Here is a 21425-nt window from a genome sequence, read left to right as displayed (position 1 = left end):
GTGGTACAAGTGCAACGCGTCGCTCGTAGGGGATGCCCCAACAAATATTCGGTAAGGATTCATATCATAGTGATCTGACAAATTTTATACTGGCTGTTAGCTACCTAACGCAACCCTCCTCCTTTACCCAGGCTTGGGACCGACTGTGTATACTCAATTACAACATACAATTGAACTGTAGGAATAAAATAAAGAAGATAAAGAAAGCTAAATAAAAAAAAAAGGAACATTTTGTTATTTTACATGAAGGAGTTCATGGTTTGGTTACCCAAATTGAAGTTCTAAAAAATGAATCGAGGTTTTGGTTAATGTTTTTGTAAAATGAAATTGATCCAACATGTTTAACTAGCCAATAGTTCAAATTACCAACAGTATGGTTTGGTTATCCAATCCAACGTAATTTTGACAATGTCACTATTTAAAAATAAATAAATCTTTTTCTTGGGTTTTGATTTAATGTGTGCAATCATACTTTATATGTGTTGAGGTTGTGGCTCATATTCAGAGTGGATCACATGAACTGTAGAAAGCTACGTGACGTGAGAAACAAAGGGAGAGAAACAAGGTGCAACCATGGAGGGAAAACCGTCAACGGGTTCAAGCAGTAGCTACAAAGTGTTTTTCTTCTACTTCAAATCGTCTACGGTTTCCATCGATGCAGATTAGGTATTTTTAAATCAAGGGGCTTGTAGATTGGGCTTATCTGGAGGATTTTCCTTCGGAAGATCGATACAAATGTAGTTTAGATATACTAGAACACTTCTGTATGTATTGGGTTCATACTTAAATAATATTGTACCCCAAAGGTTGTAGCTTTGACATTGATCATAGTGAAAACGAGGTTGCTGCTCTCGTGGACGTAGGCTATTACTAAACCACGTAAATCTTATACATTCTAGTTATGTTTTTGATTCATCTTATTCTTGTTTGATGGCTTCTTGAGTATATTTCATCATCGAGTGATTGCATTAGTGGTTGTTGATTGTTTCGTGTCTGATTGTGTGCTTCCACTGCACATGTTCAAGTTGAACAAACTTCAAGAAGTGGTATCAGAGCCATTGGTTCTACAATGGCTGGGGTTTCTTCAATTAAGTTCGATGTGAACAAGTTTGACAGAATTGGTAATTTCGAGCTTTGGGAACAAAGGGTGAAAGATCTACTAGTGCAACAAGGGATGGTGAAGGCTTTGTATGGAAAGAAGCCGAATGACATGAACGAAGCAAGTTGGAAGAAGCTTGAAGCTAGCAAAGGCAATTTCCATGATCTAAAATTGCCTGGCCGATGATGTTATGTACAATGTCATGGATGAGGAATCGTCGGCCGCAATTTGGTTGAAGCTTGAAAGCTAGTACATCTCCAAGTTGCCTACGAACAAGTTGTATCTTAAGCAAAAATTTTATTGGCTTAATATGGCGGAGGGTTCAGACTTTTCTCAGCACATCAACACTTTCAATCAAATCATTAATTAGTGATTTGAAGTGTGTCAATGTGAAGTTTAAGGAAGAGGATAAGGCATTGATGCTACTAAATTCCCCACCGACATCTTCTACATACGAAAACCTAGTTACAATGTTGACTTGGGGAAAAGAAACCCTAGAGTTAGAGGACTTCACGAGTGCATTTCTGGAGTTCCACCAAAGGAAAAAGGCCAACAATGAGGGTTTATATGCTGAAGGACTCGTGGCAAAGGGAAATCAGGATTGTGGGAGGAGCGGTTTCTGGAGTAGATCGAGCGGCCATAGGGCTTGGTCCAAGTCTAGGAAGAAGAAGGATGTGCGGTATTTTAAGTGGAGCAAAATAGGGCACATAAAACCTGAGTGTTCGGAAAGAATGAAGGGAGGTGCTGAAAACAAAGAAGGTTTGTCAAAATTTGTGAATGTAATTGAAGATGGGGACTCAGGGAACAGTGATGGTGAGATGCTTACTGTTTCATTAGGTTCAGAATGCCTCAGGGGTTCTTGGATCCTAGACTCGAGATGTTATTTTCACATGACGTCCAACATAGCCTAGTTCACCACTTATAGATTGGTGAGTCCTGGTTCCATTCTGATGGGAAATGATGCGGTCAACAACATTGTCAGAATGGGGGATAGATCAAGATGTATGACGGTGTGGTAAGGACGTTGTGTGGGGTAAGGCATGTACTTGATCTACGGAAGAACATGATATCATTTGGTGCTTTGGATTGTGACAGATATAGTTACAAGTCTAAAGGTAGGACAATGATGGTGTGTGATGGCGTATTGATGGTGATGAAGGGACAGAGGATATCAAGGAATATTTATGCACTGCAGGGTAACACAATTGCAGGTGGAGCTACAACTAATATTTCTGAGTTAGGAAATACTGTTTTGTGTAATGTAACCACACACAAAACGGTGGGTATTCTTAATCACATCGGTGCAGATGTTTGGGGACTGGTGAGGGCAGCATCATGGGTTTGGTATGGGCATTTCATGAGGTTATCATGAAAGGTCTGGGCGTATCTTATGCGGCACAAGTTGGAATCGTTTGCCAGGTGTAACTTGTGGTTGAGGTGGAGTACCAGACCAAGAGAGAGTTCCTCAGGTCAGATATTGATTTTGAGTTTGCTAGTGTTCAAAGTGTTTTTTTAGTATGTCATGGTGTATGTAGGGCTTGCAAGGGACTTTTTGGTGAAGTCAGCGAGTACGACATGTTTCTCGATTAATCGATCGCCAAAGTAATCACTAGATGGGAGAGTTGCAGGAGAGGCTTGGACTGGTTATGTGGTATACTTTAAAGGTCTAAATTTGCACATTTCTAGTGAGGTGGGATCTAGGTTTGGTGTTATGTTCAGACAATGTATCTTTCTATTTTATAAGAAAGATGAGTACAAACTGGCTGATCTAATGGCAAACAGGGTGGCGATTGGTGGAGACATGGTTTTAGGTGTTAAAACCATGGGATAACGTACTAGGTAGATGAAGAGAAACGGGTTCCAGAAATCTGTAGTAGCAGCAATGAGCATGTTGTGCAGGTGGAGTTAGAGACTCAGGGTAGAAGTGCAGGGAATTCTAACTCGGGAGACTTGCGGTATCACAAGATAAACTGGAGCAGAAAAGTGATGTGATGTAGGTGGGGCTTTAGACTCAGGGTAGAGATGACGTTGGTCATGATGTAGGGAGTTCGAGTTCGGAAGGCCAACAGGATCACAATGGGCTCAAAAGGGCTATCAGGCCACCACACAAGTGTGATCTGATGTCTTATGCAACCATTACTACCAGGAAGGATCCTACTACCTTGCAAGAGGTAGTGCACGACTAGGAGAAGGGTAGGTAGACAAGTGCCATGGTGGAGGAGATGGAGGTATTGTATAAGAATCAGAAAGAGGGGTTGGTGGTGCTTCTAGAGAGGGAGCGAGAGATAGGCTGCAGGTGGGTAGGTATTCTGTTGTTTTATGTGAGTGACATGCCGATTGTTGGAAAGGTTCCGATTGAGGTAAATCAGTCGGGGACTTTATTAAAAAAGGAAGTTGACATAAAGGTTTTGAGTGCTACCAATAGTATTCTTGGGTTGAAGATTTGCAAGGATAAAGTTACAGGGAGATTTGGATTATCTTAAGGAGACTTTGTAGTTACGGGAAAATTGGTGTTATCTCAGGGCGGCTGTATGGACAAAACTACATGGACACTATGGTTATCTAAGGATGGTTTTAAGGATCAAGTGTTGGTGAGGTTTAGCATGGTTAGTGTTAAACCGGTCACCGAAATACCATTGGCGAATATAAGTAAACAGTCTATCGATCAATACTCGGAAACGAATGATGATGTTCGAGTCGTGTTAAAGGTTTCCTATGCTAGTACAGTTGGGTACATTGGTGGGCAACATAGGGTTCTGTCAATTGTGAGGTTCACATATGGAGACTACGTAGGGGGTTTGGATGACAGGAGGCTTGCAACGGGGTATGTTGTGAGAAGGCCTAATTATTGGAAGTTCAAGTTATAGTCTCAGGGTGTGCTGGTTATAACTGGATCGGAGTTCTTGGCAAAGGCTGAGGCTACCAAGGTAGCATTATGGTTCGAAGGATCGTTCAAGAAGTTGGGTTTTCAGTTAATTAGGTCGAGTTTTTGTTACCACTATCAAGTTCAAGCGTGGTTTGGACTTGGTTTACATCTCCAAGTGTTAGAGGGGATGTGGGTCCCGATCTATAGGCTTGGGTAGAGCAGCAGTTATGCTTTCAAATTTCCAAGGTGGTGAATATTTGACCCCGGTGGAGATTGTTGGGGATATGGCTCATATTCAAAGCAGATCACATGTACCGAAGAAAGTTACGTGATGCGAGGGACAAAAGGAGAGAAGCAAGGTGCAGTCATAAATAGCAAACCATCAACGGTTTGGGGCCTAATCATCGACGATTACAGGCAGTAGTTGCAAAAATGTTTTTCTTTTTCTCTAAACTGTCGATGCAGATTACGTATTTTCAAATCGGGGGACTTGTAGATTAGGCTTATTTAGAGGTTTTTCCTCTGAGGGGATCGATACAGATGTAGTTTAGATATACTAGAACACTTTTGTACGTATTGGGTTTATACTTAAACAATAAAGTAACCCAAATATTGTAGTTTTGACATTGATCATAGTGAAACCAAGGTTGCTGCTCCCATGTATGTAGACTATTGCCGAACCACGTAAATCTTGTGTGTTCTAGTTATGTTTTTATTCTTATTATTATCTTTTGATTGTTTTTTAAGTATATTTCATCATCGAGTAATTGCATTAGTAGTTGTTGATTGTTTCTAGTCTAATTATGTGCTTCTGCTGCGTGTATTCAAGTTGAACAAACGTCAACAATTTGTATAAATCAATCACCCAAAATATTTGTACAAATATAGTATTTTGTAACTTTTAATATATTACATATATTGTTATATAATAAGATATAATATAAATAATAAATATTGACTACTGCTAATAAGTACATATATATTGGTTCCATTCGGGTAACCAATAGTCATGAACATTATAAATGAAAATAAAATTGAAAACCTAAAGTCATAAAAAAGATGAACTAAAACTCAACCAAATAAATCAATCGATCGAATTTTTAATTTGAATCATATTTTCAAATTGTTTGGTTTTCAAAATATTTTTGAACAGTCCCAATTTACAAGTCTATAACAAGAATAGAGTTGATATAACAAGCATAAGTCAAAGTGTTGAAGTTTACTTGAATAAGGTCTTAATATTTTAGAATAAACAATCTGTCCTCACTTTTTTTATTATATTAAAATTAACTGCATGAGAAGAATATAGTCCCGTTTATTACTGACTATAATATCTAATCATTAATAAACTAACACATTTGATAATACTATTGAAAGAAATATGTAAATTGAGCTTATAGAAATCAAACGTGTTGCTTCTTATAAGCATATATTGCTCAAAATTTACTTTTTTATACTCATAATGCTATACACGGCCAACTTAAATGAGAGAAATCCACTCCTTTGTAAAAGGTTTGCATGTTCTAAAAATAGAAAGCTATAGGCAAATAAAGTACCAAAAAATCTTTATGTGAAAAACTAAAACTTTTAAGAAAGATGCATTTTCTAAATTTATTTGAATGCAAGTGCCACATATACCTATCAAACGCCTTCCACATATGAAATCTCCTTGGATTACATAGTGGTGTACCTAGCATAAGCTGGAGAAAAAATGTTTTGGGCTTTTTGATGGGCAAATTAATAAATAATAAAATTAGAAGTTTTAAACTTGTTGTCTTTTACTTTCTTCTAGAGGCTACTACTTGAATTACATCATCAAATGCCTTAAATATGTTGATGCTTGGTTGGTGGATGATGCAAATAAAAAAGAAATGAAAAGCAAATTTGAACGGTAAATATGATGGAATTAATTATAATTTTTGATTATATTCCTTCCAATTTTATTCCATTTCGTATCAAACATACATTAATTATTAAAATTATTAATGGGGCAAAAGACACTAATCTCTCCTGAAATTTATCGAAAAGACAAGGATCTCCTTGAGATTTAGAAAATCTCACAAATTTTCCTAAAAATTTGTTAAAAAAAATATGAGTCTTCCCTCAAAAGACTTGTGTTTTGCAATATGTCAAGGGAGATTTATAATTTTTGACAAATTTTAGGGGAATTTCGTATTTTTGGACAAATATTATGGGAGATCTTTAAAATTTTTGAAACCTTAGGAGAGATTCTTGTCTTTTTTTTTTTACTTTTTTTTTTTTTTATTACATGGGAACTCCAGCCACCAACAAGCCCTTCGGACCCCCTGGTGTGGTACCAAACCTTCAGATCAGCGTCCTCCTCCTAGGTCTCGCTGATCAGGTAAAGTCCAAATTGCAGACACTACTTCCGTGCATCAGTTGGACGTTCGACCAATCTGACCCCCGGGACACATCTCCATTACCATCCACAGTTCCCACTGGCTCACAGAGCAAACTCTCACCATCCACGGTCTCCGCTAGCTCATAGAGTAAATTCTCACTATCCACAGGTACTACTGGTTCCGTGAGTGTATCTACCTGAAATTAAACCCCCAAAACTTCTTCTTACGTGCTGGCTCCGTGAGTGTATCATTCTTTGTCTTTTTGTCAAAAGCTCATGAAGGTCATTGTTTTTGGCCCTTGTTAGTGTTGAATTCTACAAAAAAAAAAATACAATGCAACTTCAAAGGACCTGTGGCCTCCAAATCAAAATACACTTTGGACAAGGTCCACCCACAATGGAGCGCATGTTTCCAAAACCCATCACAAATCCCAAGCCGAGCGAGGCCCAGGCTAAGATTGGACCAGAGGCCCATATTTTCTCAACCCGGCCCAACGGCGCAGCTCCTTGAATTCTAGGCCCAGAGTGGGCATTACGCATACATGCGCAGTCATACGTACATACCGCCTTCCTCTCGAGAAAGAAAAAAGACAATACAGATACACACACGGTCTATCCTACGCCCACGATCTTCCTTTCTCTCCAAGGTAATACCGGTCTCCCCTCGTGCGCTTATAAATCCTCCTACCGAGGCATCCATTTCCGTTCCTCCCTCCCCACGCCAGTTCCCTATTTCCAAATTCCCCTTCACAGAAAACCCAACCCAGGTAATTTTTTCACTGTAAAGTGCAAGCTAGAGAGGGCCGCCTCATTCTTTGGATTATCACCTCAAGAGTCGCTGTCGTAATCAGGTATTTATCATCGTCTTCTTTTATGTTTTCCGATACGTTTATACACACCCAGATCATAGTTCCATCTGGGGTTGGAGTTTTTTATCATTTAGTTTGAGAATCTGATGGAAGTATGGAACCGACATACATATATATATATATATATATATATATATATTTCCTCATTCGTTTTCTTTGATTGTTTTCCTGTACTCCTTTGTTTTTTTTGGCCGACCAGGCAGATTTTCTGTTTTTCTTTTATTCGATCAATCATCTTATGTGAAATTCTTTTAAATTTTTAATTTGTTTTTACAGTTGCAAGGGGATTTAAGAAGATAAGTTTCATCTTCTTTTATACATTGTCAAATCAGTTACTGTTGCTGTTTGCTATTATACCTTGTGTTGTTGGGTTAGATTCGATTGTTGTTGTTGTTTGCAAGTTCTTGGCATTCGTTTCGCCTATCAGAGGATGAGTTTTCAAGTCCGAAACGGTCGAAGGGACACGGCTAGATTTCATACCCCAAGTTCCCGTCGTCAAGAGTGGGTTCCAAGGGGATCTACGGCGACTGTTGTGAGCCCGCCAGCAAGCGTCAATTCAAACCAAAATGGAGGTGGTGGGGATTCAAATTGTAGCTCTGCTCTGCCGGATGGTCAGCATAGAGGGAATTCTTCCCAGAAAGGGCATATGGGCAAGCAGTCTAATCCCGGAGGCAGAAGGGAGAGGGAAAAGCAGGATGGAAAAGGATTTAAACACTCAAACATACCTCAACTTGTGCAAGAGATTCAAGAGAAGCTCATGAAGGGGACTGTTGAGTGTATGATTTGTTATGACATGGTAAGAAGATCTGCAGCCATTTGGTCTTGCTCAAGCTGTTACTCAATTTTTCATCTCATTTGTATCAAGAAATGGGCCCGGGCTCCCACTTCTGTTGATTTATCTGCGGAGAAGAACCAGGGTTTTAATTGGCGATGCCCCGGCTGTCAAGCAGTTCAGTTAACTCCATTGAAGGAGATTCAGTATGTTTGCTTTTGTGGGAAAAGGCCGGATCCACCTTCAGATTTATACCTGACTCCACATTCTTGTGGAGAACCGTGTGGCAAGCAACTTGAGAAGGAGGTTCCAGGGTCTGGTGTTAGTAAAGAGGATCTTTGTCCCCATATTTGTGTTTTGCAATGCCATCCAGGTCCATGTCCTCCTTGCAAGGCATTTGCCCCACCACGCTTGTGCCCTTGTGGGAAGAAAAGAATTACAACACGGTGCTCAGATCGAAAATCTGTTCTTACTTGTGGCCAGCGTTGCAATAAACTCCTAGATTGTTGGCGTCATCAGTGTGACCAAGTTTGCCATTTGGGACCTTGTGATCCTTGTGATGTTATGGTAGATGCCTTTTGTTTCTGTAAGAAAAAGGTGGAGGTTGTCCGTTGTGGTGCCATGGCAGTTAAGGGGGAAGTGAAAATAGAAGATGGTGTCTTTTCTTGTAGCTCAATTTGTGGAAAGAAGCTTAGCTGTGGAAATCACTTCTGCGGTGAAATTTGCCATCCAGGCTTGTGTGGAGAGTGTGACCTTATGCCAAGTAAGACCAAGACCTGTTATTGTGGGAAGACAAGTTTGCTTGAGGAAAGGCAGAGTTGTCTAGACCCAATTCCAACTTGTTCACAGATATGTGGAAAGCGACTTCCTTGCGGAAAGCATCAATGTAAAGAGTTATGCCATGCTGGTGATTGTGCACCATGTTTGATCCTTACTTCCCAAAAATGCCGTTGTGGATCAACTTCTCGAACTGTAGAATGCTACAAAACAATGGTGGATGAAGAGAAATTTACTTGTGAGAAACCTTGTGGGCGGAAGAAGAATTGTGGAAGACACCGCTGTAGTGAGAGGTGCTGTCCACTTTCTAATTCCAACAATTCTTTCTCTGGTGATTGGGATCCACACATCTGTTCAATGTCATGTGGGAAGAAGCTGAGGTGCGGGCAACATTCTTGTGAATCACTTTGTCATAGTGGCCATTGCCCACCTTGCCTCGAAACCATATTTACAGATTTGATGTGTGCTTGTGGGAGAACATCTATCCCTCCACCATTGCCTTGTGGTACACCCCACCCTTCATGTCAGTACCCCTGTTCGGTTCCCCAACCTTGTGGCCATACATCTTCCCACAGCTGCCACTTTGGAGATTGCCCACCTTGTTCGATTCCTGTTGCAAAGGAGTGCATTGGTGGACATGTAGTTCTCAGAAATATTCCTTGTGGGTCAAGGGATATTAGATGTAACAAGATCTGTGGCAAGACTAGGCAATGTGGTATGCATGCCTGTCTGAGAACTTGTCACCCACCACCTTGTGATTCCTCATGCGAATCTGGTTCTGGACTGAAGGCTCCTTGTGGGCAGACGTGTGGTGCTCCGAGGAGAGATTGCAGGCATACTTGCAGTGTCTCTTGTCACCCTTCATCCCCTTGTCCAGATAAGAGGTGTGATTTCCCTGTGACAATCACTTGTTCTTGTAGCCGGATTACTGCAACTGTTCCCTGTGATGCTGGCGGTGTCAGTGGTGGGTTTAATACTGATACTGTCTTCGAAGCTTCCATAGTTCAAAAGCTGCCAGTACCACTTCAGCCTGTGGAAGCGAATGGCAAGAAAATTCCACTTGGACAGAGGAAGCTTATGTGTGATGAGGAATGTACAAAATTGGAGCGGAGGCGGGTTCTTGCTGATGCTTTTGATATCACTCCCCCAAATTTGGATGCTCTTCATTTTGGTGAGAATTTTGCTGTGTCTGAATTGCTTTTGGACTTGTTTCGGCGTGATTCAAAGTGGGTGCTATCTGTGGAGGAGAGGTGCAAGTTTTTGGTCCTAGGCAAGAGCCGAGGGTCTAACACTGGTCTCAGGGTTCATGTTTTCTGTCCAATGCTGAAGGAAAAGAGAGATGCGGTAAGGCTAATAGCTGAGAGGTGGAAGCTTTCAGTTAATGCTGCTGGCTGGGAACCGAAGCGATTTATTGTGGTTCATGTTACACCCAAATCTAAAGCTCCATCTCGTGTGCTCGGAACCAAAGGTTCCACCCCAATTAATGTATCACATCCACCAGTTTTTGATCATTTTGTTGACATGGATCCTAGGCTTGTTGTTGCCCTACTAGATTTGCCTAGGGATGCTGATATAAGTGCATTGGTCCTTAGGTTTGGGGGAGAATGTGAACTGGTCTGGCTCAATGATAAGAACGCATTGGCTGTATTCAGTGATCCAGCCCGAGCAGCTACTGCTATGAGAAGGTTAGATCATGGTTCAGTGTATCATGGGGCTGTGATGCTTCAAAATGGTGGTGCATCAACTGCACCCTCTGTTGCTAGTGCATGGGGAGGTCCAGGAATGCTCAAGGAGGGAGGAGCACTTACTGCGTTGAAGGGTGATGCATGGAAGAAAGCTGTTGTGCGGGATCCTGGTTGGAAGGAAAGTTCATGGGGTGGCGAAGAGTGGTCTAGTGGGCCTGCAGATATGCAGGTGTGGAAAGGGAAAGAAGCTGCAATTGCTGTTTCAGTGAACCGATGGAATGTTTTGGACTCTGAAGTGACTTTGACCTCATCTGCTTCATCTGTCAGAAATGAGGATCCTGGAAAACAAATGAGGGGTCTTTCCATTTCAGAGGCAGAAGCAAATGCCAGTTGTTCCAATTCTGCATTGCAGCATGAAGGAAATTCTGGTGAAGGGGAGGTGGCTGAAGTTGTAGATGACTGGGAGAAGGCATATGAATGAGCAATGAGATATGTAATTGGGGAAATTATCCTAATCATGGGGTATTAGTTTTCTAGTTTTTATGCTAATATTTGTTACTGTACTCAATTCTTCTTATTGTTTTTTTAAATCATGGTATTATGCTCTCCGTTGTGCCTGCCTTTCTGTGTATGATATTTACTTTTGCTAATGACCTGTTATAATCCCAATCACTGACTCAACTTCTCATATGGCAGAAAGCCAACCGCTAGCATTCCGTGACCAATGGCCATGCTAGCATTGCTTTGGGTTTTGTTCAAGAGGTAGGGATATTGGTTTACTTCTAGTTTATCAAGATAGTCTTTTGATAATATTGAAGAGTTTATTAAGTTATTTGGGTTTTTGACAAAAAGAATTGAGGGATATTTGGTATTCCATATTTACATTTATAGCTTTTTGTTTATGCATTTTTTCATCTGCCATATTAATATTTTTTTTGAAAAAAATACTGTAGTTCCCGCTGTCATGTGTTTTCTTGATGATTTGGATTATTTAAACTTTCCATCTCGCAATTTGTTGGGTTAACATGCTGAAGAAGATGCATGTCAAGTTCACAAGGTCTTAGTTCCTTTATTCACGAATTTGTGCGTATGAACATTATCCGTTGTAATGTGTAGTCTGGCTTAGTGTGTGTGTGTGTGTGTTTATTTTTTTATTTATTTTAATTTTAAATTTTTTACAAATGCAAATGATTTATTCAGAATTTTAAAAAAGAAATTGTTTGTATGATTGAACGTTTTGTGCCGTATTAAAAGTGTCTTGTTGCTTTGGATTTGCATCATAGAAAAGATGTGTTATAATTTAGGTTTCAGTAGAGAGAGGTGCTTACCAGATGAGGTTTGATACTAGATTAAATTATTATTAAGATCCCTGGGGAGTGTGCCTCCTAGTTACAGGAGCCTCCTGTACTAAATCACACTTCCTGCAGGAATTTTGATTTGAAACTTCTTACACATAACCTTGACAGAGTCTTATTCCCAGCATGACAAAATCTTGCTTCACGATGATTGAACCTTAGTCCTTTCATTACAAACTTTAGCACTTTGGAAACCATTAGTTTGAGAGATTATCACTTTGGATTTTAACAAAGATAGAATTACAATGTAATTTTAGGAACCTTGATTTAAGAATTCTCACCCAGGACCTTAGTCCAGTCATGATGGAACGTTGCTCCATTATGATCAAACCTCAGTCCTTTCATTACCAACCACAGAATATTTTTGGAATCCACTGGTTTAAAATATTGCTATTTTGGATTAAAGTAAGATAGAGTTACAATGCAATTTTGCAATTTTTGCCACTTCTTGCATTGTGTTAGTGCATGCATTAAAGTTGGACAAATTTACTTAAAATATTATATGTGAATTCATATTTATGGTCCTATACATATACTTGAACACTTCCTGGTTACTTCTGACTCTTGACTCGTACACAGTTCCTCACTGCATCACTTCTCTGCATCTGCTCTCATATGGCCATACCCACCCTCTACTGCTCCTGCTGCTCAATTCTTCTCACTATGATTTGCCTTAACTTTAATTTTGATGATGCTGACTGAGCTATCCTATTTTGCCAGCCACGTTTAGGAAAACCACACTAGGTTATGCATGTTCAATTGGTAAGTTGTATCCATATCCTTTCTTTTCATCATTAACATTTCCAATAGAGAAACAATCACAGATGATAAGAAACAGTATTGTAACTCTGTCTCTCTCTGGTAAAGCACAACTCGCATGATGTGCTGTGTTGTATCCTCAATAGCAGTAAATGTATCCATTTTGCAGAGATGGTCCCATTCTAGATTAGGAGTCCATACTGTCAGATTGAATATAAAATAAGTAGCCATTAATTATCATGAGAGTACATTGGTATTTTATTTGACCTTTTATTTCTTCTGGAAAAAGAGAAATCTCCATCCCAAAGCAAAAATAGGAAATGAAAATCCTATCATAATCAGACCTTGTTTCTGTATGGTGGATAAATGGCTTCGAATATTACGGGCAAACCAAAGTGAGTCTTATTAGTTTGTTTGGAATGTTATGAGCATTCATTATGTTGAGTTTTCTTCTTCAAAAATATTGACCAAATGTGGGATGTAAATTATCATCACTGTCAATTGCAATTTTGAAATTTTTTATCTTTCTAAAATGTGTGTGTCTCTCTCTCTCTTTCTCTCTCTCTTACGCACACACACACAGAGGCAAGTACATGCCCACATCCTCATACACCCTCACAAACAAGTTTTTTCAAATTTGAAAAGTTGATCTTTCTAACAACTTCGTATATGTGCATGCACATCAGGAATTCTTATTCAATTAAGGAATTTACGAAGTAAAGCTTAGAAAAATGTTTTCGAGCCTTCTTTAGGCCTTAAGGTAGAAACCAAATGATGGAGAACCACCAATGGAGAACTTTAGATGTTTATATTGTAGCTTGGTTTTTTATATTTTAGTTTGAAAACACTCTTGTTATTTTAGAAGTTTAGTTAATTTAGGTTTATTATTGTGTATTTAAGTACTTTGGGGTTATTTTGTAATTCCTTGTCTTGTTGGGGTTTTTATGTAAATATGTGTTAGTAGTAGTGGGCATCAGTGCTGGCCATGTATGTTTTGATATGGTTAATCATTTTGAATTCAAAATTGCTGCTGTTCCTTCTCTTTGTTTCTTTCCCTCAAAATTCTCTCTATTTCTGAGTCCATTACCTGTCCTACATCAAATTGGTATCAGAGGGAACTATCACCACGCAACTTTGAAACCAAAGAACAGAGCACTGCCGTTGTTGCTAGACCAGAAGAGTTTACAGTTAAATTGATTCAATTTTGTTGATGTAAGCATTTCTTGCACAACTACAAGCCTGACAAATCATTCAAGGATATAGTGGGAAATTCCCAGAGAACTGAAGCACTGTTCAACCGAAACTTCCCTAGAAAGTTACAGTTGTGCCCCTGATTTCAAAACTCCAATTTCAAGTCACAACACCTCCTTCACCATCACAGATAAACACCATCGAAACCCCCTCCCCTGCAACTCACCTTCACTCGACAAGGGGCATGGCCCAATGTGCCACCTGAAAGTACCCTAGCTGACTACCCTTCAAAATCCATACTTTTTGAAGTTTGTATAGAAAAAAATCCACCATCACTGGAACTATCATCCCTCAATCTGCCACCAGCTGGAAAACCATTGCTGGAGAGACCTCGTTGGCGGCGCACTGCCGAAGGGATGTATTTGAGTTGAGCGAAGTCGAAACAATGGATATTTGGCTCAAAATTCAACTCGGACTTAATGATCTCAAAATTGTTGAACTTGAACTTGACTCGGTTACAAGTTCTTAAAACTCATGCTTGACTCAATTATAAATTAATATTAAATACATGTATAAATATATATAAGGTACATATAATGTTAAATAGATGGAGAAAATATATGACTTGTATAATATAAAAATAACAAAATTAAAAAGCTCGATTACACTTGAACTCAACTTGAGTAGTATTACGGAGCTTGAGCTTGATTTGTAAAAATACCCAAGAAACTCAAACTCGACTAGAACTCGAGTAGAATCGAGTCGAGTCTGAGTAGATCACAAGTAGGCTTGACTCACTTGCACCACTACATGTGCTGGCGACCTGCAAGTGGGAGATTTTCATATTGTTTTTATGCTTCCAAAATTGTGAGAAATTGCCTTCAGCAGCGATAAATTGGGTTTTCCCTTGAGATTTTGAAGCAAAAATGAGGGAAATTCAAGTGCTAGTGCAATTTACATGTTTGGAGGATTACTTCAGCACCAACATTGGATTCAAACTTCATTTGTTGCATTTTGTAGGCTCTTTTTTTTTGGAGACTTGAGAAATTGGGAAGTTAGCCTGATCTTGGACTGCCAACTCTAATTTTTGAGTTTTGAAGGCCTGCAGCATTCAGATTGTGGCCCAACTGCTGGATTTTGGGATTTATAGCTACTAAATAGTTTTCCTTTGTGAGATTTGATGTTGGTTTGAAGAAATCCAGCTTTGATTGTTTGACTTATGTTTTTGGAAGGGTAAAATCAGTGTGCTAGCTCCATTCTTTAAGTTTGAGCATCTATGAGCATCTAAGGGCCTTGGTAAGTTTGCTTAGACTTGTACTACTTGGAATCCACATAAATTGAATTAATGTTGCTTATCTATTTGATACTTGTTTGAATTTACATTGATCCATATTTACTCTCCAGTTAAATAATGATGATGATGATGATTCCTACCTAGTTGGGAATTCTCAACAATTAAACATTGTAGTCATGGACAACTTTCTTCTAGTGTTATCAATTATTATCTTTTATCTTAAATTTAGTGATCTCATTTATTGGGGGTGTTCTTGGTAAGGAATCTAGAATATTTCCCTAAAGGAATGATTGAAGGATGAAATTCTAAGGTATATAAATGTTCAAAAACCTCTCTCATCTATTTGAGGCTTACTATATGGCTGGAAGTTGGGAGATTTCTCCAACTACCAACCTTTAACACCACTTCCTATTTTAAAGAATTTCATCAGTGTATATCAATTTCTCCTTGGTCATGAGGCATTCCTAGATTCTCCCAAGATGTTCAAGAGAAAAGTCAAGTGTTGAGGATAAGCAATCAAATCTGAGAAGTGCCCATGCAAATTGTTGCATAATTGAGTATCACAACGACATAAATGATTTGCATATTACTAGCGCACAAGTTTTTGATTCTTTTTGTGGACATGAATCTTCTCAAAATGAGGTTGTAGAGTGACCCTAATTACTGGAACCACTAGGCCAAAGATCTTGCATAAACAGTAAGATGAGTTGCCAACTACTAGGATAGATATGTTTGTCGTTGACCTTGCTCTTCAACCTCAATTTTCTATTTCTAACTTGAAGAGTGAGGAATAATTGGTTGCTATGGAGTTTGATGAAAATTATTTAATCATGGAACAACAGCAGCAACAAGTCTCAAGTCCCATTAGGTGGAGTCGATTACATGAATTCTTTTCTGCCAATTCACCCGATTGAGGGCATTTTTTTCGCTAGCTTAAGAGCTTAATAGTCCTTCCTCAATATCTCATTTCTAATTATTTTAGGTCTACTCCTATACCTTTTAATACCAAATACAATAACTCACTCATAATTGTGTTGCTTGGATTGTGTTTCAAATGCACAAACCATCTAAGCTGCCCCTCCCTTGTCTCTGACCGGTGCTATGCCTAGTTTTTGTGAATATGTTCATTTCTTAATTTATCTTTTAATATTATACCATTATACATCTTAACATTCGCGTTTTGGCGACTTTTAATTTTTGTACATATATTTTTTTTAATTACCCAACATTCTGATCCATAGAGCATGGATGGTTTTGTAGCTGTCTTATAGAACTTCCCTTTTATTTTTAAAGGTATTCTATGATCACACAACACCCTTTAAATAGTCCTTCATTTTACCTAACTTGCTTTAACTTTTTTTATTACATTTTCTTCAGTTTCTCCTTCCGCTTGCATAATAGATCCAAGATATTGAAATCTACTAGTGTTATTAATTTCTTGATTATCAAGCTTAATCTTATCTCCAATATTCCTCCTTATGCTACTGAAATTACATTTCATATATTCTTTCTTACTTCTACTGATCCTAAAATCTTTAGACTCTAAAGCGTGTCTCCATAATTCTGACTTAGATACCACATTTCCACTCCACTCTTACTTTCATTAGTAAAGACAATATCATCTGCACAGAACATAAACTAAGGGATCTCATTCACTAAAGTAAAAAGATAAGAACTCAAAGTAAAAGCTTGATGTACACCTATTGTGATTGAAAATTCTTTAGACTTTCCTCCTACAATCTTAATGTTAGTCATTACTCTATCATACATATCCTTAATGACTTTAGTGTATCTACTGCATACCTTTTTTAAGACCTACCAAGGAACCTCCTAAGTACTCATAGAATTTCTCTAGGTCAATAAAAACCGTGTGCAAGTCCGTTTTCTTTTCCCTAAACTTTCCTTTAATCTTCTCAAAAGATAAATATATTTTGTTGCCAATCTACTAAGCATAAAACCAAATTGATACTCTGAAACCCTTGTTTCTAGTCTTATTCTTTCCTCAATTACCATTTCTTTCAATTCCATTGTATGATTTATAATCTTAATTTTGTGATAGCTATTACAATTTTAAATATCGCCTTTGTTTTTGTATATAGGCACTTTTTGTGCTTTTCCTCTATTTCTCCACCATTTTCTTGGTTTCTATAATAGTGTTGAATCATGGAACGTATTTGAAATTCCTCTTGAGGTTATTTCTCCTCAATCCAATAAACTTGTGCCTCTATCCCTTTCATCTTCTCCCTCTACATTTTCTTGAATCAAACCTAGTAAAACATTGTCCATCATCTTACAATATGGACCAAGTGCATGTTTGCTTGAGCTGTCAATAGATTTGGATATTAGATTGATTTCTTGTTTGAAGAACCTGTTATTTTATTAGAGGACATTGCTGCCTACTATGCTACTTGCTGTTAGAGGATCTTCTAAATTATTCACGAATGGTGATTGATGAAGCAATGCAGATCATGCCTCCCCTTGATTTGCCTACATGTTTGACTTTGTTTCCACTCATAGAGTTAAAGCTACTATGCCATTTCAGAACTTGTGGTGTTGTTTTCTCTAACTAGGGGAGTTTGATGGAGAATCACCAATGGAGCATTTTAGATGTTTGCATTGTATCTAGGTTTGTATATTTTTGTTTGGGAAAACTCTTCTTGTTTTAGAAGTATGGTTAAGCTAGGTTTACTTTGTGTATTTAAGTAGTTTGGAGTTATTTTATAATTCCTTGTTTTGTAGGGGTTTTTATGTAAATATATGTTAGTAGTAGTAAGTATGAGTGCTTTGTGAAGGCAAACATATGACCTAAAGTTCTATTTTCTCCTCTTTTGAAGCACAAAACCACCGTAAACAAGGAATTGAAGAAAATCATGTAAATATAAGAGCAATAAAAAAGAAAATAATGTTTTGTCTTTGGGGTTTTAAACTAGTCGGGTTTGTCATGATATGATGGGTCCAGAATCACATGAATTGGTAGATTTGGGTTGATTATATAGATTCATGAGGTGAATTAATAGATTCAGCAATGATTCAGTGCTTTAAGATTCGTTAGTAAGATGGTGTGGAATTGATACAAATCTTATGAATAGAATCATGAATTGTAATATTCTAACAACTATGCCACGCGTTGGCACAATCTTTTGTTTCCAGGCTTTCTGATGTAGGAATGCGGACACATCAAGCATATGCTTGCAGAATAGAAAATTGCTACGTGCGGTGTTGACTATTTAGCATTAGAGGGTGCTAGGTTGTGCCAATATGTATTCTTTTGGTTCTCTACATGGATGCATAAGATTGAGTACCCCAAATTGCAGCAGGAAAACACATGCATTATTTCCGTGTTTACTTGGATAATTATTTACGTCTAATTTCTAGAGTTGTATGCAAATTAGTATTGAGTTATAATCATTGATATAAAATAGTAACGTGATTAAGTTGCAAGGATAGGGAACTGCAGCATAGTGAGAGTTAATTTCTAGAATGGCAAATAATATCTTTTAACTTGATTTGCTGTACTGTGAATGATGAAGCAACTCAAAACTGCAAGTTCTGTAACCACCACCCCCACCCACCAGCCCCCACTGCTTGGGGTGGGTTGCCCTCCCTACACATGCTTTTGAAGGCTTAGAGGAAGGCATGCTGTGTGTGTAGAGAGAGAGAGAGACTTTGTTTAAACATGTTTGCTCACAATCGATATTCTTCAGCTTTTGCCTACTGCTGATTGTTTTTTCGGAACATTTTATCTTGGTTTAGTTCTGTGTTTTGCAAATAATGTGTATATGAACATGTATGTATGTTTTATATTGTTCTCCCAATTTTGTTTCAGGATGGCTAATGGCAAGTTGGAAGAGTTCTGATCTGAAAACAGTTGGTTATCTTAGATGATATGTGATTCATAAATATTTTGGAACATCCATCTACCTCCTCTCTATGCCAATTTGTGTTTTAAATGGTTTGGGTCAGTGGGACGGGTGTTGTTTTGTTTTCTTTTCTTTTGAATATATTTTGGTTTCTGTAAGAAAAATATGGTTCCCTTTTGGAGAATTCTCAGGAGTGCAGCAGTTGCCAGAAATGAAGCTGCATTTTGTTCAATTGCAGCAGTATGTAAAACAAGCCGGCTTTCCTACTAAAACTTGGAAGACAAATAGAAAAAATTTGGAGGGCTACAGGAAAGCTGTGTCCAAATGAAAGTTTGGAGAGATCTTGAATTTGGATCTATTGAATTTGAATAAAATATAATATAAAATTATTTTCAAATTTGTTCAAATTTATCCAAATTCAAAGTTAAGGTAGGAAATATGTTCTCCCAAACATAGTTTGTAGATTCTTGGAGCAGGTAATGTTTGGGAGCATAGATAACGACTTCGAATTTGGATTTGGATGAAACTTAGTATAGTTTTGTATTGCATTTTGTTCAATTATCACAAATTTGAATCGAACTCTTAAAATCAAAGCTCCCGGTAAAGCTCTAATTTTCATCAATCTAGTACTATTATTTCTTTGTAATATTACTTTTAAAAAAGTAATGAAGAATAACTATAAGTATAACAAATTATTTAAATTTCTATTTCTACTTTTTTGGATGGTCTTGATTTGGTTCCTCTCCAAGAGGACTGTTTGTTTTTTTTAGAAAACATCATTAATATCATTCAAATTAAAAAGAAATTTATTTTCTGAAGGATGAACATCATAAATAACATCTTAGATTGAGAATTACCTTTACAGGTCAAATTTATTTGAAATTAAAAGAAAATTGTTAATTGGCCATCAAGTAAATATAAAATAGAAACTACAATTTAACTAACGATTACAATTTATTTAAATTGTACATCAAAACTATAAAATTTTACTCATAGTTTTGTTGTATTATTTCGGCATGTAAATTAAAATTTCGTTTTAACATTTTATAAATTTTGTTTCAAATTTTATGCACAAACGAAATTCCATATTATGGATATAAAAATTTAAATTTAGTTCTTACATATTTTAAAAGTTCAACTAGCATAAAATTTTCCTGCATAATAACTTAGTTTAACTAGCCTAAATGCTCCTACATAATCACTTGATACAAATTTTATTCAAGTTATTTTTATGTTGGTGAGCACAATCTTATTTTTGTCTACAAGATATAAAATTTTACTTTTAAAATTTAATTACAAAAATATGAGCTATTAATATATATCAAATAAATATCAAATAAAAAATGGGGCTAAAGTAAATTCTACCCACTAACTTTTTTTTAGCCATAGATACATGTATTTTGGCTTGGATTTGTCAAATACTTTTGCAAGAAAATAACGGGTTAAAATCATAAAAATTAGTAACTTTTTTTTTTCTTTTGCAATTCCACCCATGCTAGAAAATTTCAAACCAATATTAAAGAATCACTAAGTATCCTATTCTACTCAATTTATTAACTAAAAATAATAAGATTTTATTATATTTTTGCACTATAAAAACTTGCTTAAAAATTTTGGTTTTAGTAATCTTTTTTTTTTTGGATTACGTCCGGGTGTCCACCTACCGTCAACGACGTCCATTTTACGGTCCGTCGCACCGGCCAGTGACTATTCCCACGCCCTGTAGAATGGCCCCACACACCACAGGGAGGTAAAATCAAGAGCTCAGGCGCTGAATCGAACCCGGGTGGGGAGGAAACCCTGACGCCATGAAGCGCACACCCGAAATCCGCTCAACCACCTGAGCTGCGCCCTGGGGGCTGGTTTTAGTAATATTGACCATACAACAGGTTGCTAGTTTCAGTGTTTAATTTTAGATTTTGATTTTTATTTTCATTTTTGATTTTGATTTTCATAAATTTTGAAAGTGATATCAAATAATCCTTTAATTTCTTATAATTTTAAATAAAATTGCCCTTTATTATCTAGAAGGTACTTCCACACTTGCGATTATCATCTATCTAATCATATTAAGTACTTTTTTATGATTTTAGAAAACACTAGAAATGTTTATCATTATTATTTATAATATATATATTAGAGGCTTAAATTGTATATTTTGATTTTTTTATTTTTTTATGATTGGAAACCTAGGGTAGTTAGGGCCTTCACACACTTACCTCCTTTCCAAACTCGAGTTGAATTGGCCATACTTGTCATAGCACCGGGTAATAGAGAGATGACCTAGTGGTTCAAGGATGTCTATCACTCGCTTGTTTGTCCTTACTACTAATTAACCCACACCTTGAAGGGCAATATTTTTTTTTCTTTTGACAACTTTTATCTAATGTGATTTGAATTTTATGATGTAGATAATTTAGGGTTGGGATTTTTTTTAATAGAATTCAATTTTATTGTTTGATGATTTAATTGGAAACTCATTCATAAAACAATATCTATGCATACTAGTTAGGGTTGCAAGTAATTCAAGCCACTC

The 21425-nt window shown here is 37.3% G+C and overlaps 1 protein-coding gene across 5 annotated transcripts; it reads left to right on the top strand.

The window, feature by feature from the left end:
• The first annotated feature begins 6925 nt into the window (after positions 1-6925).
• Positions 6926-19286, top strand: LOC131166309 (NF-X1-type zinc finger protein NFXL1). 5 transcript variants are annotated; one of them, XR_009139787.1, is made up of 4 exons: positions 6973-7178; positions 7473-10952; positions 11127-11192; positions 18856-19286. XR_009139787.1 is itself a non-coding variant. In XM_058124745.1 (3 exons), the coding sequence occupies exon 2, from the start codon at positions 7627-7629 to the stop codon at positions 10909-10911; it is 3285 nt and encodes a 1094-aa protein (XP_057980728.1). In that variant the 5' UTR covers positions 6973-7178; positions 7473-7626; the 3' UTR covers positions 10912-10952; positions 18856-19286. The 5 variants fall into 5 exon arrangements, 2 of the variants coding, with proteins under 2 accessions (XP_057980727.1, XP_057980728.1); XR_009139788.1 differs by having other exon boundaries at positions 18180-19286; XR_009139789.1 differs by lacking the exon at positions 18856-19286 and adding an exon at positions 12365-12440.
• Positions 19287-21425: the final 2139 nt, after the last annotated feature.

Source organism: Malania oleifera, chromosome 10 (genome assembly GCF_029873635.1).
Source record: "Malania oleifera isolate guangnan ecotype guangnan chromosome 10, ASM2987363v1, whole genome shotgun sequence".
In the NCBI taxonomy this organism is placed as follows: domain Eukaryota; kingdom Viridiplantae; phylum Streptophyta; class Magnoliopsida; order Santalales; family Ximeniaceae; genus Malania; species Malania oleifera.
The sequence above is the reverse complement of the archived record's forward strand: the minus strand, read 5'-3'. Positions and strand labels throughout refer to the sequence as shown.

Bases quoted from the DNA above. Each gene is read 5' to 3' on its own strand.
- LOC131166309 (XM_058124745.1), top strand. From the start codon at position 7,627: ATGAGTTTTCAAGTCCGAAACGGTCGAAGGGACACGGCTAGATTTCAT.